The 18,688-nt window shown below is 38.0% G+C and overlaps 2 protein-coding genes across 2 annotated transcripts; both read right to left on the bottom strand.

Moving 5' to 3' along the window:
- Positions 1-1,315: 1,315 nt before the first annotated feature.
- LOC114092939 (olfactory receptor 1G1-like) lies at positions 1,316-2,311 on the bottom strand. Its single transcript, XM_027935561.2, has one exon. It carries the CDS (start codon positions 2,309-2,311, stop codon positions 1,316-1,318), a length of 996 nt encoding a protein of 331 aa, XP_027791362.2.
- A 3,860-nt stretch (positions 2,312-6,171) lies between these two features.
- Positions 6,172-7,101, bottom strand: LOC114095576 (olfactory receptor 1L6-like). The gene has a single exon (XM_027938885.2). The coding sequence runs from the start codon at positions 7,099-7,101 to the stop codon at positions 6,172-6,174; it is 930 nt and encodes a 309-aa protein (XP_027794686.2).
- Positions 7,102-18,688: the final 11,587 nt, after the last annotated feature.

The following is an 18,688-nucleotide window of genomic DNA, read 5'->3' as shown; positions in this document are numbered from 1 at the left end:
TTAAGGAGAAAATGTGAACATCAAACATCAACATTTTAAAAGATGTAAATAAAAGTCATTCTTATTTGATCATTTTGGCAAAATGAATAAAGAGCTCTAAGAATGTTTTACTTAGACATTCTACTTCTGAACATATCAGAGGTAATAAATTATAAATACAAAATGGAGAAATTATAAATACAAAATCTTTTTAGAGATTTTCATTTCATTGTTATTTGTAATACTGAAAGTTTAGAAACCCCCCAATCATGCAGCAATAATGAAATATTACATAAATCATGGATCTGTGTTCTAATGTTACTTGAACAGCTTTTTGGGAAGTTAATAATAATAATACAGAGATAACTTATAAGACTAAGTGGAAAAGTATATATAATTGCAATTATTTTTCTCAACAAAGTAAAAGAGAAAAATATTTAGAAATAGAAGAGAAATGAGTAGTATATTACCAGTGCTTTTCTTTCTTTCTTTATTTAAAAAAATGTTTTTAGTTGTAGATGGACACAATACCCTTATATATTTTTATGTGGTGCTAAGTATTGAACCCAGTGCCTTACATGTGCTAGGCAAGCACTCTGCCACTGAGCCATAACTCCAACCCCAGCAGTTGTCTTTAAATGGAAGGATGCGTGTTTTTTCTTTTTTCTATTTGTTTATGTTTGACAAATTTACTATGATGATATGTACATTATAGTGTAAGCAATAAAATAAATCAGAGTTTAAAAACTAAAGAATCAAGGACTTGTGCCCCGAACTAATAATCACTTACTGTTAGTGTTTTTAGTCTAATCCCAGTTGGGCGATTTGGATGGGTACCCTGATCTATTTGTGCCTAGATTATTCTAGAATTATTCTTGTTCTCAGTTACAGTGTGTCTTCTTGATTCAGCTTTGTCCTTTTTGTGGTTAATCTGTGAGTGAGCTACTTCCACAGCTGGACTTAGAAGTAGCTCCCAAAACTCAGAATACTTGACACGTGTCAGATTTTGTCAGCATTCCTTATCTCTTGGTGAGACTTCCATCATGGACTGAGTTGTTAACTGAGCTTCATTCTACAACCTAAATTCTGTCTGGTTCCATTCTTTTGGTGGTTCCCACCCTCTGATTGGAATCTGATTGGATACCTGAATCCATCAATTAAGTCACCGTGAAGGGATTGCTAGCCTCCTTCTCTCCAGGATGTAGCTCTCTCCTTGATCAGTTGATCTTATTCCAGGTTTACCAATCAGGCATCCCTCACTGGTTAAACCTGTTTGTGATGCTGAGCATCAATCCTGCCTTGAATTTGAGTTCTTCAAAGATTGTAATAGAGGGGTTCAGTTATAAATACATTTTGAAGAGCCAAGGCTTCTACTCTGTGGAAGTGCCCTTTCCCGAGTACAGCATTTTCCCAAGCTAAACAGTTTCCACAAAGCCCCCTTCACATGCCTGTTCCTCAGGCTGTAGATAAAGGGGTTCAGCATGGGGGTGACCATTGTGTATATCACAGATGCCACCACTCCGAAATCTGCTGAGTAGGAGGATGAGGGCTGAAAATACACCAGGAAGAGGGTTCCATAGAATACGGTGACCACTGTCAGGTGAGAGCCACAGGTGGAGAAGACTTTGTGCTTCCTCCCAGCAGAGGGAATCCTGAGGATGGTGTGCATGATGTGGGTGTAAGAGACCAGGATGCAGGTGAGAGGTATAATACCTGAGAGAATTGCTTCAGTTAACATTGTGACCTGAAAGGTATGGGTGTCTGAACAGGCAAGCTTGAGGAGTGGGGGTACATCACAGAAGAAGTGTGGGATGGAGCAGGAGGCACAGAAGGAGAGCTGAGCCATCTGGAGAGTGAGGGAAAAGGCCAGGAGGTTGGAGCAGAGCCAGGACGTGGCCACCAGCAGCAGGCAACACTGGGGATGCATGACCATGGTGTAGTGCAGAGGCAGGCAGATGGCCACGTAGCGGTCATAGGCCATGATGGCCAGCAGGAAGTCATCCAGTAAGGTCAATGTCATAAAGAAGTACATCTGCAGGAGGCACCCAGTGTGGGAGATGGTGTGCTGCTGCGTGTGGATGTTCACCAGCACCTTGGGGACAATGGTGCAGGTGAAGCAGATATCCACGAAGGACAGATTGGCCAGGAAGAAGTACATAGGTGTGTGGAGGTGCTGGTCAGAGCCAATGGCCAGGATGATGAGCAGGTTGCCCAGCAGGGTGACCAGGTACATGCCCAGGAAGAGCCCAAACAGGAGAGGTTGCTGCTCCTGGTGCTCAGAGAAGCCCAGGAGCAGGAAGTCAGAGATGGAGCTTTGGTTTTTTACTTCCATTCAAAGTAGAACAATTTGTGAAAAACATTGGTCACATGTGTATAGACTTCAAAAATTTGTAGTATTTAAGGCCTTTCATCTGTTTTCTGTGATTTTCTTAAAGATCACAGAGATACATTGGTGTCTCTTGGTGCCAGGCATATAAACATGTCAAGAGGGAAGAATTCTGTAAGATGATAAAGGAGATGTTGTTGGGAGTGAGTTTTGTATTCAGTTAGTAGTAAGTTGTCCTGTAGACCTCCTCAATGAGGTTGAACTGGAATTTGGCTAGGAAGAACCTTTCTAAATCAGTCTCCCCTCTCCTCTTTCTCTTTTATTAGGAAAACTATCAGTTTTGAAGGATTGCAAAAGTTGAATCTGATATATATAGGAGTGTGTATTTACTAGAAAATTATCAAGAGGGGTGTGTGTGTGTGTGTGTGTGTGTGGGCATTTGGGAGAGAAGAGGTAATGATTTACAAGGATGGGTCATTGCTGAGTCTCAGATACTCTTGATATAATGGAATTATGTACTCTCTCTTTCCTATGTAGACCCAACAAATGAGATTATGTGGACAAAACATCTTTCTAGTACATAGCACACAGGGCCTGGGTACCATTATTACACAGTTACAAAGTGTTGGCATTGCCAGGAACTTGGATATGGCTCATCTGTCTTAACTTTAGGCTGATTCCCAGGGAGGCCATGAATATTAAATTAAGTCATGAATATTAGTAAATCCACTTGTATTTGGCTGAAAATGAGGAAGGGAAAAAAAAGGAGGAAGGAAGAGAAGTTGTGTGTATGTGTGCGCGTGTGCAGGTGTGTATATGAGAGAGAGAAGAGGAGGAGAAGAGGAGAAGAAAAGAGACTAATGTCTTCCAACTTTGCCTGATTCTTACCTGGAAGTTGTGGCCATCCTCAGAGCCTGTCACCACCTCTGGGTGTTGGGTCTGCCTTCCTGTTTCACCTGCCTCCCTGCTTCTCCTTAAGAGGACTAGTAGAAGCCAGACTTGGTGGGTGAGGAAGCAACCTGTCCTCGGGAACAGGAGCAGGGAAGAGCTTTGGGCTTTTCATATGCAGTTGTCTCCTGAGACCCAAGCCCAGACCTAGTGAGAGACAAGATGGGGCAGAGGTCCAACCTCCCACCTGTCCCCTCTGGGCCTGGAGTCCTGAATCCTAACAGTATCAGGAGCATTTTTCCATCAGATTCAGGGTCTGGGAATCCTGAGACAACTTCTCTGGTGCTCCTTCCCTAAGGCAAAGCAGTGGGAGGCTCCATCTTCTCCCACCCTAACTTGCCATGGAATCCTCAAATTCTAACAGATTCCAATCTTCATGAAGAAACCCTGTCATCTCCCAGCAAATACGTAATGATCAGTAGGTAGAACAGACCTGGTATGGGATAGCAGCATAATCATTGTGTCCAGATGGCTACAGAGCTATCATATAGAAAAAGTAAACAGACTTGATCCCTGTGACTCCAGAGGAGAGACATGTGACTCATATATAAAATATGCAGAGGTTATAGGCACTTCTCCATGAAAGATTATGAAAAAAATTAAAACAGTAGAATGATAACAAAAATATATAGGATAAGCAGGAATAATTTTCTTGTGGTTTTACCTGCAATCATATATACGTAAATCATTCACTATTTATGTCTGCCTATGTTTGTCCTTTCCATGAATGGAATCCTTTTTCGTCTTTCAGTCAATATGATGTGTTGAGTCCCCCTGCCCGCAGCATGGTACTAGGGATTGAACTTAGGGGCCTTGTAAATACTAGGCAAGCACTGAGCTATATCCCCAGCCCCTTTTTGTTTTTATTTTGAGACAGGGACTTGCTAAGTTGCCCATTCTGGCCTCAAACTTATGCTCTTCCTGCCTCAGCCCTCTGAGTCACTAGGATTACAGTGCACCACAGTGCCCAGTTCAATCTGAAGTTTTCGATATTCATGTTGATACCTGTAATTCAGGTCACTTTTTTTCTGCCACTATGCAGTAAAGTTTCATATTATACTTCTCTCTACTATTAGGGAATTTTTGCTTTGGAATGCAGAATGTTTCAACTTTAGAAAAGAATATTGTGCGTATATCATCTGTTATGTGGTATCCATAGTAGGTTCTGAGGTTGTGCATTATAATAAAACACAGTAATATTTTGGCAAATAAATGCTCATATCAAGCTAGATAAAAGGACACATACCAATCTGGGTCAGGTTTTGCTACAAAATAAGTTTGCTGAAACTCTTTCATTGATTTAAAAAAAAATCTTTATTTTATTAATTTATTTTTATGTGGTGCTGAAGATAGAACCTAGTCCCCGACACTTGCTAAGCAAGCACTTTACCACTGAGTTACAACCCCAGCCCACTTTCATTGATTTTTGGATTCCAGGATTGTAGCAAATGGATGTGGGCTTCCATTCCTTTGTGAGATTATTACCATAATGTATCTATTTGAATGTTTGGATGTTGATGAACATTTGGGTTGGTTGTCATGTTTTTGCCATTATTTAAACAGTTTATTATCTCAGTTGTGATAATAAATTTAGAACTCCTTCTTATCTTATAAAAATACAACCATAAAAAACAAGAAAAAAACCCATAAGAAGTGAAGTCTAAAAAAATGCAGAAATGGCATTTAAATAAGTGGAACCTGGCCTTCTATATTGTTTATTTCTTCTCAAAAAAATGTTCCCATGCAAATAGGAGAAACATTTTGAGACTACCTCTTCTAAAGAAAACATCAATAATAATGATGATAATAACAATAAATCAGTTCTTTGTTCTGTTATTGATATTTTAATGAGTGCTCAAGACTTATTATTTCAATAAAAATGGCCAGAAAATGTATATTTTGTTCCCTTTTAGTATTATCTTAAATTAAGTTAGATTTTTTATAAGTGAGAAAATAAAACCATAATAAAGCCAGAATATAATGTTTTTCCATTTCAAAGTTATGCCATAAACATCTTGTACGGGTTTCTGGTGCACCTGCTTAAAAGTCTCTATAGTTTGAATCAAACTATAGAGAAATGTCCACTGGATCATTGCTTAGTGCATTAGTTCAAGGTTTTCTGAGAAGCAGATGTCAAGATGTGATTAGATGTATGTATTAGTCTCCCGAGGAAAAGATCAAATAGGATATTTATAGATATACAGAAAGAAAGTTATTATTGCGAGGGATTGTCTGACATGATTATAGAGGCTAAGAAGTCAGGAAAGTCAGGAGTACAGTTCAAGCTTACAGACCCCAGAACCCAGGAAGCCAGTAGTGTCAGTCCCAGTCCAAATTTGAAAGACTGACAACCAATAGAGCCAAAGTGCAAGGGTGGAAAAAGGTGGATGTCATAGCTCAAGAGTAAATTCACCTTTCTTCTGCTTTTTTGTTCAGTTTGGTCCCTGAGTAGATTGGATGGTACCCACATGCATCAGTGAGGGTGATCTTCTACACTCAAGGCTACACACAAGTCAAATGATAACCTCTCTGGAAAGAGCTTTAGAGATACATTGGGCATCCGTTAACTTAGTCAAATTGAGGAGTTAAAAATCAGCCTCCACAAATGTGGGGAGGGAGCAGGAGAAATCTCTCATATTTGGTTTGAAGAACAGAGGCAATGAAGGGAGATTGGGGTAGGAAGAAAGTCTTGGATTGCAATGAAGTACCAAGAAAGTTTTGGCCAATGGTGCATCCTAGAATCAAAGTTATCCATCTGAAGAGTCCCCTGTTTCTCTGGAATGGGCCTGCCTTGGTGCCTCTGCAATGCCCAATGACTGTCCAGGAGCAGCCTGTGTAAATGTGACACCAGGGCACACTGTGGTGATTGGTTGTTGAGTCAACAATGAAGCTTCTAGAGATGGTAAAGCATATACATTCTATTTTGTTCTTCTAGCCAACTTTCTCAAAGCCTGTTTTATATCCTTGTTTCGAAGGCTGTAGATGAAAGGGTTCAGCATGGGAGTAACTATTGTATAGATGACAGTGACCACACGGTCCTTTGTCACTGAGTAGGTAGATGAGGGACGAATGTACACAGATATTATGGTCCCATAAAATAGTGCCACAACTGTGAGGTGGGATCCACAGGTGGAGAAGACCTTGTACCTGCCTCCCCCTGAAGGGACCCTCAGAACAGCACGGGTGATGTAGACATACGAGACAATAATGAAAATGAAAGGACTCATGATCACAAAGGAGCCCTCTGTGAAGGCCAAAAGTTCATTGACAGAGGTGTCAGAGCAGGAGAGGGTCAGCAGTGGCTGGACATCACAAAAGAAGTGATGGATGACATTGGGGCCACAGAAGGAAAGGCGGCCCATGAGAATTGTGTGGGCAAGTGAGTGGAGGTGGGACACCACCCACGATGCAGTCACCAGCAGGAGACAGCACCTGGGGCTCATGGTTGTAGCGTAATGCAGTGGGTTACAGATGGCGACGTAGCGGTCAATGGCCATGGCAGCCAGGAGAAAACTGTCAGTGATACCAAAGGCCACAAAAAAATACATCTGGGTTAGGCAATGGGCAAAGAGGATGGTCTTTCTCTGTGTCAGCATGCTCACTAACATCTGTGGCACGATGACGGTGGTGAAGCAGATGTCCACCAGGGACAGGTTGGAGAGGAAAAAGTACATGGGGGTGTGTAGGTGAGCATCCCCCCAGATGGCTGCAATGATGACTGAGTTGCCAACCACATTGACCAGGTACATGGCGAGGAAGCTGGAAAAAAGCCATACTTGTTGTCTGGCATCAGTGGTCAGTCCTAGAAGGAGGAATTCAGTCACATGGCTCTGGTTTGCCCTCAGCATTGCTGTCCTACAAGTAAAAAATGTGAAGGGATGTTAGAGCATCAGGGAGCCATTCATGTAGACCACCAGTTAGTCAATGATACAGCTTCATAGCATTGGTGCTGGCATACTTTGATTTCACTTCCAGTTTTGCAACTAATTGTGCAAACTTGAGCACTCGAGCTGTTCCTCGTCCAAAAGACAAAACTTATGACATTCACATTCTTTGGCTATTTTGGAGACAAATGGTAAAGATTACGGAAAGGTATTCAGAAAGTAATTATTTTGCTCAGTTTCCAAAGGTGTTGTATATATGACACATAATTTTTCCTCTGTGTTGATGCAGTTGCTTCTTCTCTGTGCAGTCTTTACCTGATCCTTCTGCCTTCTTTCTTCTCTTCCTCTGTAAGAACAGGTGGGGTATCCTAAGTTTTTCCTGCAGAAATCACACAAACATTTGTAGGGATTGTATTCCTGGATCAAAACCATCTTGGAAGAGGTGTACTTCTTTGGGAGTTTAATCATGTGTAGAAAGGTCACACTTGGAGAGGCTGGGACCTGGACATTTGACATGTCCCTCAGGGTGTGAAACTGTCTAGGGTGGGTGGGAGGTTGGAGATCTACTTCTGGAAGAAGTTAGTCTACTTACCCAACATTGGGCTTGGTGTTTCACACAGGTGGGTGGAATTAAGGAAGACACAGAGGAACTAAGAGATGCATGCCCTCATGAGCAAGAAGAGACTAAAAGGCAGAAGTGTGGGAAATGTGAGAAGTTACTATATATTATAGCAAAATACAGCAAGAGGTGAGAATAGGAGGGTCTTGAGTTCAGGAATCGGTTCCTCATCTCCATAGAAGATACAAGACCAGGGAGAATAGGTCAAGGCTCCAAATCTGGCAGAAATTGAATCACTAGTTACCCATATGCCTAAGTAGAGAAAAAAAGACCAGAAAGCCATCAGGGCGTAATGTTAGAACAAACCAGGAACCCACCGGGTTGATATTAAGACGACATCCTCTTTATGACTACTCACCAAGGAACAGGACTGGCTTTGGAGAAGAGAGAATGGAAAAGGGATCATATAAGTGGTGGTGTGGTAACCTCAGATAAATGAGGGCAGAGTTAGGGAGGCAGGTTCTCAATTAAAGTCCACATCCTATACTTTCTGTCTCCTACTCATCTTTTTGGTACTTTTGACAATGAGTCAAAAGCAAACCCAAATTATAGTGTGTGTTTTTATTCCCCCCGCCCCACCAAAGAAATGGTCTTTAATGCTACTCAAGTATTTAATTAAATGCTTATATCAAACACACAGTCTGAAACAGGAAATTAAATGTTTTCCTTAATAACATCTGCTAGCCCCATCTGGCTTTTTCAAATATTTAAAACTAAATTGGAATTAGAAAAAAATTATAGTTTTAGTAGAAATGAAATTCTATGGCAGTTTATGGTGTACATAGGGTGCTTTATTTAGGTTATTGGAGGTGGGCATGGAAAAAAGTTGGGAGATGGGTGTTTGTGGTGATGAATTTGAGGGTGGTACCTTTAAAAGTACACTTTCTAGTAAGTTCAGGCTGTACTCCAGGGTCTCACTCCTATTGCTGGGAAAACTGGATATCCACATGTAGAAGAATGAAACTAGATCCCTATCTCACCCTGCACAAAAGTCAATTCAAAGTGGATCAAAGACCTAGGAATTAGACCAGAAACTTTGCAACTGCTGGGAGAAAACATAGGATCAGTACTCCAACATGTTGACACAGGTACCACCTTCCTTAGCAAGACCCTTAAAGCTCAAGAAATATAAACAAGAATCAGTAAGTGGGATGGCACCAAGTTAAAAAGCTTTAGCACAGCAAAGGAAACAAGAGCATGAAGGGAAAGCCTAGAAAATGGGAGAAATCTTTGCCAGATATTTCTCTGACAGGGGATTAATATCCAAAATACATAGCAGTAAAAAAAACAAAAACAAAAACAAAAACAAAATACATAGCAGTGTGTTTCTAAACCTCAGTGATCTTAAACTCATTGCTCTGCTCAGGAGAACCCAGGCTTTTTCTCTTTTAAAACTTTACCAAGAATTTGCATCACAGTACTTTTGCTGAAACATCTTTTCTCTCTGAGATGCTTGGTGCTGGTCTATTTTGGATCCTTCCACTTTAGGAGAGGGGCTTCTAAGATGTGGACAACATCTGGAGTGGCACATGATGAAAATTCTGCAAAGGCAGAGTCTGCTTTGCTCATCACTGTTTTCCAGTTCCTTCCATGGTACCTGACACATAATAGTTGCATTAAAAAAAAAAAAACACCAATGGACAGATTGAAGCAGATATATCTCCTTTAATAGGACTTTGAAAATTATGAGTTTTTACATAAGTAACTGGGAGACTAAACTCCTAGAATCAGCAAAGCCAATGGGAAAAGTTCATGAGTTCTGCCAGGGGATGTGAGTTTTGTGTTCCGGTTCAAATATTTTTTTTAGCTGTTTACCCATGGGAGAAAAATCTTTATGCTTCTATTTTTTTCTTAGCTGAAAAATAGGGAAATTAAAACATCATCTTGAGAAGTTTATTGTTAAAATAAGACACACATTTGTATCTTATGTGTTGAAGTCCACAATGTTCTATATGAATATTACTTGTACAAACAATAAGATTTCTTATTATTTAGCTAAACTTAATTGTGTGCAACTGAAAAATAGTGGATGAAATCTAAAGGAAACCAGGTAGCAGTAAAAGAGGCTAATGTGTTTGAAAACGGTTGCAAGGAGGAGATTGAAACAGTCATTGGAAGGAGTGCAGCATCCAGGCTGAAGAGGGCAATAGAGAAACATGCTGCAGACCTGGGATACACTGGATTTTCCCAGGAAGAGAAGGAAAAGGACAAAAGTCGTCAAGGATTTTATGTTCCTTAGGACAGTTCTTACAGGGGTGTGTTTAAGTGGTCTCTGACTGCTGCAATAAATTACCATTAACAGTGGCTTAGCAAAGCCCAAGTTTGTTACCTTGCGTTGCATAGATCAGAGGTCTGATATGGGTATTATTGGTCTAAAAATCAAGGTGTTGACAGGCTGTATTCCTTTCTTGTGGTTCCACAGAAGAACCCAGTTTCTTGCCCCTTCTAGCTTCTTGTGCCTGTCCATATTTCTTGGCTAGTCATCCCCTTTGTCCATCTGCAAGTCCAGCAATGTTGAGGGAATTCTCATGCTGCCATCTCTCTAGTTCTCAATTCTTATTTCCCTCTTCTACATTTAAGGACCCTGGGTTCACTTGGATTATCCAGAATGATCTAATTTAAGGTCAGTTGATCAGCAACCCTAATTCTACCTGAAAACTTAATTCTCCTTTGCCAGGTAGCATGATATATTCATTAGTTTTAGGCATCAGGATGTGGATATCTTCAGGAGGCTATTGTTTTATCTACCACAAAATGATGAGGAAATTCAGGGATCTAAGTTCTTGACAGCTGTTTCCATGAACTGTCAACGGATGACATTCTCTGGTGGTTCTGAGCATTTCACCCTTACCACAGTGCTCTCTTATTCCAATAGTTTCTGACTTATTCCAAAAGGTGCATTATTTGCCATCATTTCACTAGATATTATGAAATGTTCTGGGTTCTAAAGTGAACTATGTGTGGGCTGAACCAATAGGAAAAGAGAGAGAAGTGTTGGGGGGGGGAGAGAAAGAGGAGGAGGAGGGGGAGGAAGTGGAGGAGGAGGGGGAGGAGGAGGAAGAGGGGGAGGGGGAGGTAGCTGCAGAGGAAGTAGTAGTAGTGTGTGTGTGGAGAGCACATACAGAGGGCAAGGTAAAGGAATGAGCCATAAATGAGAATTTGTGTCCTTATGCAAGTAAGTGCATGGGGAGATGGGGTGGTGAAAAAAGTAACAATAAATTTAGAATTGTATATCCAGACTTGTGATTCAAGTCTGAGAGTCTGACACAGAAATTAACAGGCTTACAAGCATCAGAAGGCTCCTTACACAAAGATCCAAGTTGAAAGAATTTTGGAGAAAGCTTTTGAGTAAAAACAAAACAAAACAAAACAAAAAACCATCCAGGGGAATGGCATGAAAGATTGAAAGTGGGCATTACCAAATACTTTAATAAAATGTATTTTTTTGCACAAAACCAAAAAACTACACATACACACACACACACACAAACACACATCTATGGATCAAAGAAAAAGAAGTGAGAACATATGCATTACAGTTCAAGATTTAGAAACCAAACAATATATTACCAAATAACCTGGTTAAAAAGAAAATCAAAAAGGAAATTAGGAAATAGTGTGGATTACTATGAGTGTGCTAACATAGAATAATTTTTTAGCTTCAGATATTTGCAGAAATCAACAAAAACTAAAACAACACCAAGATATTGGAAGGCGTTATTTAACAACTCAAAGAACGAGTTTTAGTGACCTGTTGTGCTACAGTTGATAACAATATATCGTACATTTCAAAATTACTAACATATTTTTTAACATTCTCACTGAAGAAAAAATGGTAAATGGTTGAGGTGATGGGCCTGATAATTAGCCCATTATGTTGAATTTTTCTATGATCCATACATAGAGCAAAATATCACATTATATTCCACAAATACACACAATTCTTAGTTGTCAATTAAAAAATTTAAAAAAAGATAGAAAACTCTAATAGAAGAATCATAATAGAAGAATATAAATGGATGACAAAATAAATAATAGTAGTTACAAGATGGCAACAGAAAAGAATAAAGAGCAAAATTCAATGACTCATAGAACAAACAAATAAAAATATTAATTTACCAAGATTGTTTTGTAGTACGCAAAACAATGGCTCTGCAAAATATCAGGAACGTGATATTCCAGTCTCTTGAACCTGTAAATGTCACTTTAGGTAGAAAGAGATTTGAGGCAGACCCTCAAACTTGCTATCCCCCTACCTTGATCTCCCTAGTAGCTGGAATTACAGGAATGTGACACCATGACCAGCAAGTTAAGAATTATCTGACGGGAAATTGTTCTGGATTATCCAGGTGGTGCTTATATAAACTGTCCTTGTAGCAGAGAAAGAGAGAGAGATTTGATATACAAAGAGAAGGCAGTCACGTGGCAGAAGTAAAGGGAAGCAGAATCATAAAGAAGGTACTTGTGGCTTTCAAGATTGGAGTGATGTGATCCCAAGTCGAGGAGTGTTGGCAGCCCAGGAAGCTGGGAGAGGCAAGGAGTGCATTCTTCCCTTGAGCTTCTAGAGGAACATGGCCTGCTGACACCAGAAGTTCAGTGAAGCCCAGTGAAACCGATGTTAGTTTTCGGGACTCCAGAACTGTGAAATAATAAATTTCTTCTGTTTTAAGTCACCAAATTTGTGATACTTTGTTATAGCACCCTTAGGAAATTAATACATGTGTCCTATAAAAAATTAATGAAATAGACCTCGCAAGACATATTAAGAAAATAAAGAAATGCATGTAAAAATAATCAAGAAATTATTTCAGATATACAAAGATAAAATAATAAAAGTCTTATGAACTAAACCAGAAAATCTGGATAAAATGGATAAACATATATAAACATAAAGCATTTAGGAATTACTAAAATAGGCTAATCCATGCAAAAAAAAATTAGAAATGGTAGTCAAAAACTTCTAAAAACCAAAATAAAACAAAATGAACCTCATGCCCAGATAGTTTTAAGGTAGACTCTATTAAACTTTCAAAATACTTTTATTGTATACAAGTTGTGCCAGTAACCAGAAAATGGGGGTAGAGAGAAGGGAGGACTTTCTCAACTCATGTTGCAAGATTAGTTTAATTCTGATTTCAGAGCCAGAAAAAAATGAAGAAAATAAAATTATATGCCCATTTTGTTTGTGAATATGACGCAAAGTTCACATAGCATTAAAATAATACAGCAGGAATAAACAGATTGATCCCAGTAATGCAAGGACCACTCAACATTAAAAAAATCCTAAATTTGAAAAAAATTGAAAAAAATCATTAATATACTTTTCCACATTAATGAAATAAAAGAAAAAATTATATGATAATTTTAATTGAAGCAGAACAACCATTTTTGAAAGTTCAATACCTGCTTTTTAAAAAAAATATTTATTTTTTAGTTGGAGTTGGACACAATACCTATATTTTATTTATTTTTATGTGGTGCTGAGGATCGAATCCAGGGCATCACATGTGCTAGGCAAGCACTCTACTAGTGAACTACAACCCCAGCTCCTAGAATTTTCTCAATTTGGAAAAGCTGTGTTTACCCAAACCCTATGAAATATACCATACTAAATGGGGAAACCTCAGATGCATTCCTTATAAAGATAAGAAATGGGTTGGGACATCCATTATCACCACAAATGGTAGTATGATAGGACCCTATCAACAAAGAAGATAGACTCATCTGGGGAAAAAGAGCAAAATCAACTGATGAACTATTAGAACCAATAAATGAATGTGGTGGGATTTCTGGACACATGAGTATCCTAGAAATCAAATTCAATGTCATTTCTCTAAATTAAAAATAATTCACTGGAATATATAATAATAAATAAGATGCTATCCTTTGTTGCAGCAGAAACTCTAAAGCTCAAGGAATTAATTTATCCAAGAATAGAAAAACTACTATGTGGAAATGTTTTAAAATCCAACAAAATGGCAAATAAGATGATTAGAATAAATGGGGAGATATTTCATCTTCTTGTGTAGAATGAGTAACATTACAAAAAATGTTTCCCATATTAGTCTATAAATTTAATTCAATCTCAGTTAAAAGATCTTTTGTATTTTTTGAAGCCTTTAATAAATTTATTCTCAAATATACATATAATAATAAATATTTGGAGGAAAGTTTCAAAATGGCAGAATAGAGAAGGTTGCTTTTCTGATCCATGATATGAAACCAAGAAAGCCAACAGGTAGCTTCTCAGCAAGGTGGGTAAACAACAAAAAGGGGGGGACTTTATTGGAATTTAATATTGAAAATTCAAAGCAGATCAGAGACTCAGGAAGTTGGATATAATAAAACAAGGAAGAAATCCCCAACACACCAGCTAGAGCAGTCCCTCTAGGGGCAAAGTGGAGGGACAAGGGAGTTAAAGAAATGAACTTTTTAAAATATTAAAACAAATGAGCTTTGGAATATTTTATTTATTTTTATTTTTTTGTGGTACTGGGGATTGAACCTAGGGCCTTGTGCATGTGAGGCAAGCACTCTACTAAATGAGCTATATCCCCAGGCCTTGGAATATTTTATTTTTTAAAAATTAAAAAAGTTTAAATTTGTTCTAATTAGTTATACATGACACTAGAATGCATTTTGACACATTGTACACAAGTGGAGAACAACTTCTCTTTCCTCTGGCTGTGAAGAGTCACTCCAGTAGTGTAATCATACATGTATATAGGGTAATAATGTCCATCTCATTCTACTGTACTTCCCATCCCCACAACCCCTCCTCTCCCTTTATTCCCCTCTGTACAATCCAAAGTTCCTTCATTCTTCTCTAACCCCTGCCCCACTATGGGTCAGCATCTGCTTATCAGAGAAAACATTTGTCCTTTGGTTTTTTTGGGATTGGCTCATTGGAACTTACATTTTTAGGAGGTCTGTGTTATGTCTGGTATGGAGAGTTTAAAGATCAAAGACACTAAAAGGCATGCTGCACAATATCATTGTGTGGGAAATAAGCTGCCATCTCTCCAGGCTGCATGCAGAGGATGGAGGAAAGAAGCATTTTGTAGCTGTGGAATTTAGGCCAGCAGCTGGGGAAGGTGATTCCTGGAAAACCCAAGTTTGCCCCAAAATATGGACCTAGCAAACCCATACTGCATAACATAAAGTGTGCTTAAATGACCAGGAGAAAATCAAATGTGGAGAGAGGTTTACATGGGTGACTACTGGTCATGGAAACCTACCTGGTTCTCCCCTTCCCCCTCCAACCTGGCTACTTGCAGGACTGGGAGAAATGCACCTGGAGGGGGAATTTGAAACTGCAGGGGCCTGAATGATTGAGTTTGGATACTGAATCCGAGACCGGGAAATGTGGGGTCTGCAAATGATGTAGTGGACTAAGAACTGGTTCCTCCACCACATGAGTGGAACCCAGGGATGATCCTTGGGATGAAGTCTTCCAAGGTGGACTGGCAATTGCTATGCTCTGGAGGTGAGCTGATTTAAAGTCTCCAGATCAACTGGCATTCAGTGAAGAACCTGGAGTCCACCTAACCTACACCCCACTTCCAGAAGTTCTGCCTATAGGATTACCTCTCTCACTTTAGCAACCTACCCAAGACTGCTGAGAAGGGAAGCTGAGAATTTTTTGAACTCCAAGGGACACAATTCTTTAACTTTTCATTGAGATCTTTCCCCCCCCCTTTCTCTGTTTTATTGTGACCTTAATGGTTCATGGGTATTTATACACATTTGTGTTTTTTTCCCCCATCTCTAGCATTTTTAAAGCCAGTTATTTTTCATGGATCAGTATTTTGAGGACTAGGATATTTGATTAGTATATTTCAGCTTGTTTTGTATTATTTTATCTTTATTTATTTTTTACATTTTCATTTTACTTATTTTTTATGTGGCACTGAGGATCTAACCCAGTGCCTCACATGTGCTAGGTGAGTGCTGTACCACCGAACCCCAGCCCTTATTTTTATTTTTTAAATTTTTACTCTCCATATAAATATTCTCTCTCACTTACCTGTTTCCTTTGATTTTCCTTCTCTCTTTTTTTCTGCTAACAGCCAATCTCTATTGTTCTTTCACTCTTCCTTTAAATTTTTTTACTTCTGTCTTCTTTCCTCCTTCCTCATAATCATCACATTCTACATCACTTCTGTTCTCTCAGAGTCTACCATTGCAAACCCTTTTGAAAATTTACTGTTTTTACTGTGGCATTAATTGATCATATCATTTATTGTGACAAGTAGCATTATAGATGTCATAGCAGGAACTATTTGGTTTAATCCTATATATTGTTTGCAATTGTTGTTGTTACTATTTGTCTCCTCCTAAGTGGTAAGGTACTGGGAACCTGTAGGGACACTACAAGTCCACAGGGTAGAAACTCTGTTACCTCAGATCTATACTGTTAGGTGGGTAGACACACAAACATGAAAAAGCAAGAGAACAAATAACCCCAAATAAATCAGGATGCTTCAATAACAGAATCCAATGACACCACAGTGGAAGAAATGTCAGAGAAGTAATTTAGAATGTACGCAAACTGATCTGTGAGGTAAAGGATGTTGTAAGGAGTAAAATCAGAAAGAAAATAAAGAAAGTGAAAGATAACTTCAATAAAGAGGTAGAGATTATAAAAAAAAAGAATCAACAGAAATACTTGAAATGAAGGAAACAATAAATGAAATTAAAAATTCAGTGGAAAGTATCTCCAACAGACTAGACCACTTGGAAGACAGAACCTCAGGTAAAGACAAAATATATACTCTTGAAAATAAAGTCAGCCACACAGAGAATATGGTAAGAAACCATGAACAGAACTTCCAAGAAATAATCTGAAAAGAGCAAATTTACGATTTATCAGGATAGATGAAAGCTTGGAGATACAAACTAAAGGAATGCAGAATCTTTTTAATGAAATAATATCAGAAATTTCCCCAACCCTAAAGAGTGAAATGGAAAATAAAGGAGGCTTACAGGACACTAAATAGACAAAATTACAACAGACCCATACCAAGGAACTTTATTATGAAAAGGCCTATCATAAAGAATAAGGATAGAATTTTAAAGTCTGCCAGAGAAAAATGACAAGTCACAGTTAGAAGGAAACCAATCTAATCTCAGCATATTTCTCATCTCAGACCCTCAAAGCTAGGAGATTTTGGAATAATATATACCAAGCTCTGAAAGAAAATGGATGCCAGTCAAGAATATTATACCCAGAAAAATTAAGCTTCAGAATTGCTGATAAAATAAAAACCTTCTACAGTAAACCAAGTTAAAAGAATTCACAACTAGAAAGCCTGCACTACAAAACATTCTCAATAGAATATTTCATGAAGAAGAAATGAAAAATAAAAGTGAAAACCAGCAAGGGGAGGAAATACAGTACAATCAAAGAGAAATTAATTCAAATTAAAAACCAGAAATAAATCAAAATTACAGGGAATAAAAATCATTTCTCAATAATATCAGTGAATGTAAATGGCCTAATCTCATCAATCAAAATACATAGACTGGCAGATTGGACTAAAAAAGAAGACCCAACAATATGCTGTCTCCAAAGAGACTCACCTCATAGACAAAGACATCCACAGACTTAAGATAAAAGGATGGGGAAAAATATCATTCACATGGATCAAGTAACCAAGAAGAGGTTTTTATTCTCATATCAGATAAAGTGGAATTCCAGCCAAAGTTAATCAGAAGGGACCAAGAAGGTCATTTTATACTGCTTAAGGGAATTATATATCAACAAGACATAACAATTGTAAATATTTATGCCCCAAACAATGGAGCATCCATATTCATCCAACAAACACTTCTCAATTTCTTTTTTTAATGTTTTTTTTAGTTGTAAATGGACACAATACCTTTATTTTGTTTATTTATTTTTATATGGTGCTGAGGATTGAACTCAGTGCCTCACACGTGTGAAGCAAGTGCTCTATTGCTGAGCCACAACCTCAGAACAACACTTCCCAATTTAAAGAATCAAATAGATTACAACACAATAATACTTGGTGACTTTAACACACCTCTCTCACTGCTGGATAGATCCTCCAAACAAAAACTAAGAAACTATAGAACTAAAAAATACAATTTATAATTTAGACTTAACAAACATGTATAGAATATTTCTTTCATCAATGACTGAATACACTTTCTTCTCAGCAACACACAGATCCTTCTCTAAAATAGCATGTTAAGTAAGCTATCACATATGTTGGCATACAATTGTAATATTAACTGAATATATTTTTTAGCATCTGTAGGGTTGTTTTGATAGCTCTGTTTCCACTGATATTAATTTTTGTGTTCTTGCTTTTTCTTGATTAGACTTGTTAGATTTGTATCAACTTTTAGCTGTATTATTTCTTTTATATTTCATATATTTCTGCTCCTACCTAATTTGAAAATAATTTGATTGTTAAACTAGCTTCTGACACAAGTACTTTTAAGTTATAAGTGTTCATCTGAGTACTGTTTCATCCCAGAGATTCTGATATTTTAAGCTTTTATTATCATTTACTTCAAAGCACTTTAAAAATATATTTTAGCATTGAGGAACCTTTATTTATTTATATGCAGTGCTGAGAATCAAACCCAGTGCTTCACACATGCCAGGAAAGTATGCTACTGCTGAGCCCTTTCCCCAAACTTCTTAAATTTTCTACTTGTCATTATTGAGTACAGTTCTCTATAAATAACAAGTAGGGCAAGGTGGCTGATAATGTTGTTAAGCCTTCTATATCATTACTCCTTCCAGCAAAGTGAGGGCACTTAAATCTCAAAATATGATTGGGGATTGTCTATTTTTAATTTTAACTTCATGTATTTTGAAATTTCATTATTAGGTACATAAACATTTAGGATTGTTATACTTTCTTGAAGAAGTTACCCTATTATGGTTATGAATTGTTC

The sequence above is a fragment of the Marmota flaviventris genome, chromosome 13 (assembly GCF_047511675.1).
Source record: "Marmota flaviventris isolate mMarFla1 chromosome 13, mMarFla1.hap1, whole genome shotgun sequence".
Taxonomy (NCBI): Eukaryota; Metazoa; Chordata; class Mammalia; order Rodentia; family Sciuridae; genus Marmota; species Marmota flaviventris.
The sequence above is the reverse complement of the archived record's forward strand: the minus strand, read 5'-3'. Positions and strand labels throughout refer to the sequence as shown.